This window comes from Rhagoletis zephyria, unplaced genomic scaffold, assembly GCF_001687245.7.
Source record: "Rhagoletis zephyria isolate East Lansing unplaced genomic scaffold, Rhagoletis_zephyria_1.1 Rzeph_scaffold_00201, whole genome shotgun sequence".
Classification (NCBI taxonomy): Eukaryota; Metazoa; Arthropoda; class Insecta; order Diptera; family Tephritidae; genus Rhagoletis; species Rhagoletis zephyria.
In genome coordinates, this window is record NW_016157285.1 from 88,242 (window position 1) to 90,995 (window position 2,754).

General features: G+C 34.6%; 1 protein-coding gene across 1 annotated transcript in view; it reads right to left on the reverse strand.

Annotated features, from left to right (window-relative positions):
* The window catches only part of LOC108358072 (protein O-mannosyl-transferase 2-like), a 106,110-nt gene that overhangs the window by 88,235 nt on the left and 15,121 nt on the right, over window positions 1-2,754 (reverse strand). The window contains exon 2 of the mRNA XM_017609206.1: window positions 1,546-1,746. Coding sequence (XP_017464695.1) covers window positions 1,546-1,746 — 201 coding nt within the window. The remainder of the gene's footprint in view (window positions 1-1,545; window positions 1,747-2,754) is intronic.

The following is a 2,754-nucleotide window of genomic DNA, read 5'->3' on the forward strand; positions in this document are numbered from 1 at the left end:
AGACGAAAAATAAGAATATTATAAATTTTTGGAAAATGGGCGTAGCCACGCCCACTTATGGATACATGTGTATATCTTGGTAACCGCTGAACCACTTTCTTCCACACTTGGCACAGTTGTTAGTCTTGCTTTAGCATACCAAATGGCCGAAAATTTTTAAAATCGGACAATAACCACGCCTACCTACCATATAACGGTAATTTGGAGAAATACGAAATCTTCGATAAATAAAAAAAAATTAAAGCTAATTTACTCAAAATTTATGCTTGCAGCAATTCTTTACCAAGAAATACGTTTATGATAAAATTTTATTATTTTTTATTTTATGATCACATATATGTATCTCGGTAACCGTTCTACGAATTTGTACCAAACTCGGTATGATTATTGTGCTTGCCACATAGAAGCAAAACGTTGAAAGTTATTGGAATCAGATTCAAATTACGACCACTTTTCATATAACGGCAAATTTCAGAAATGCTTGAAACTTCAATATTTCGAAATTTAAGGACGCTAATTTACTCAAAATTGATACACACCGGCTTACCGTGTAGCGGTAGCTTTCGCAAAGGTGAAAATCATATACTTAGTACCTGCGCCGTGTATTTAATGTTCGGCTCCGCCCGAACTTAGACTTTCTTACTTGTTAATACTCATTTAGTGTTAAACCTTTTTTGATTTGGCATTCGTTTTTTTCAATCTTGCTATGAATATGTTGATGTGTGAATTCATAACTGCTTTGAGTGAATGGAACTTTTAAATATTATAAACCTCAATCTTAAACGAGGAATAAGTAATTAAAGTTGAATAGAAAATAATTGTTGATTTAAAATTGAAAATGATTTCACACTTACACAGCTCTGCTAATGGTTATAGTTTTGTTTGTTTGTATATATCACGGTACCCTGGAAACAATTTCAACCCTAAAGTTGCTTCCCCTCGCCAATTGCTGTTGCTACTATTTCGGGGGACCTCACTGAACATTTTCCAAAAAAAGAGCTAAATCCGTCGGGCGCTTTTCTTCTATGGTAACTTTTACTAATTCAAATATTACACAGGCCAACAAAATTTGGAAAAAATTTTGCTTCCTAAAATGTTAAAACTGTTTCTGATAGATTCTTTTGTGCTGATTACGAATCTGTATGTATAAAGTTTCCATCATCTTTAGGTTTTGAGAAAAACGTGGTCAAAGTATCAAAAAATCACGTTTTTTGCAATATTTGAGAAGCTCTAGCAAAAAAACATAAGGTTATAGAACCTTCAACTTGGACTTAGATTAAGGCTAGGACTCTCAACTACTATCCCTGAAAAAAACCATTTGTTCACCTTGACTTGGTGGTCACTTATAGTCATTTTTTGAATAGCAAAAACTGATTTTGCCGAAGTGGCTTTCGAGGCCCAGCAATTATGGCGGCCCTATCGGAGTATGCATATTTTAGTGCCAATGTTTGGTTTCTCTAAGTTCTTAAGCTTTTTAAAATAACTCAATACGTGAAACCACAGATACATTTTTAACTAGGCAAGTATGTATATATCAATCCTTACCTCGCCATAACCGGTGACTTGTAGATGTCGTTTCGTCAGGGGCGCCTGCTCACCGTGCGAGTGTAAATTTCTCTTCGTGGCGACGTGCTCGAGTCTTATAAGATCTCCGTTCATAACATATTTTACTTCAGCAAATGAGTCTCTATTGTATGGCTTTATGAGCCATTTATTGTTGTCATCTTTATGCGTATATGTTGTGATCTGTTAATAAGAGAAACTCGTAAAATTGTAGTTAGTTTTTTAATCGGTGCTCCTGATATCAAACAAGAGAAAAATTCGACAGCAGAAATTGCATACATATCGCACACGATTTTCAAAAGTGACACAACTCAAAATTTATCATTTTTGAAATTACGCGCTAAAAATGCCCACACAGCTTTTATTTACCTTTCAGCAAAAGCTGCAGGCCGCCTACGCAAAAAAAAAGTTGGACGCACAAATACTTTTTGATGTGTATACATCTTTGGTGTCGGTAGGGGTAAAATTTGCGAAGCTGTAACGCATAGTCCAACAGAAAATTTCGTAGGACTTACCATGTGTATTGCAGCAGAAAATTTTTAACTTCCTACTTGCTATTGCAAATGGTTGCATACATTTAGGCATATGCAGAGTAAGAGGAAATGCGGTATAAGATTATTACTTCCGATTATGCAAACTCTGCGCATGCATAGGGCATTGTACATATAGTTTTTTTTATTTATTTATTTCTTTATTTGTCTATGACATTTACAATTCTTACAGACTACAAAATGAAAAACAGGCAATAATAAAATTATTAAGGGTACATTTACATGGATAACTTGATATGAAACTCTCTCATTTTTTCACACCCAGGAACTCGTTTTCGTACTTGGCAGCACTGCCAATCCCTGGGCAGATAAACAGCTGACACGCGAAGTGGCATGCTACCACTAGATGTGTGGAAAATGCATCACATGGAATTCAGTGGATTTTTTCTTCCCGCATTTTTTAATATTACTATAAAACACTATTTGTAACTAAACGCGATTTTACTGGCAATATAAACACTGAAATATAAAATAGATATGAAAAATATTGCAACTTTTGTTCGTTGTGTTTAATCAAAAGTTTCTCCATAAATTTCTCTATAAATGCCCATACATGTTTTCTTCACAGTGGCTCTACTGGAGAATGTTATAAAAAATACACATTTTGACAGCGCTCTCACGAGAAAAAGACTTTCATATC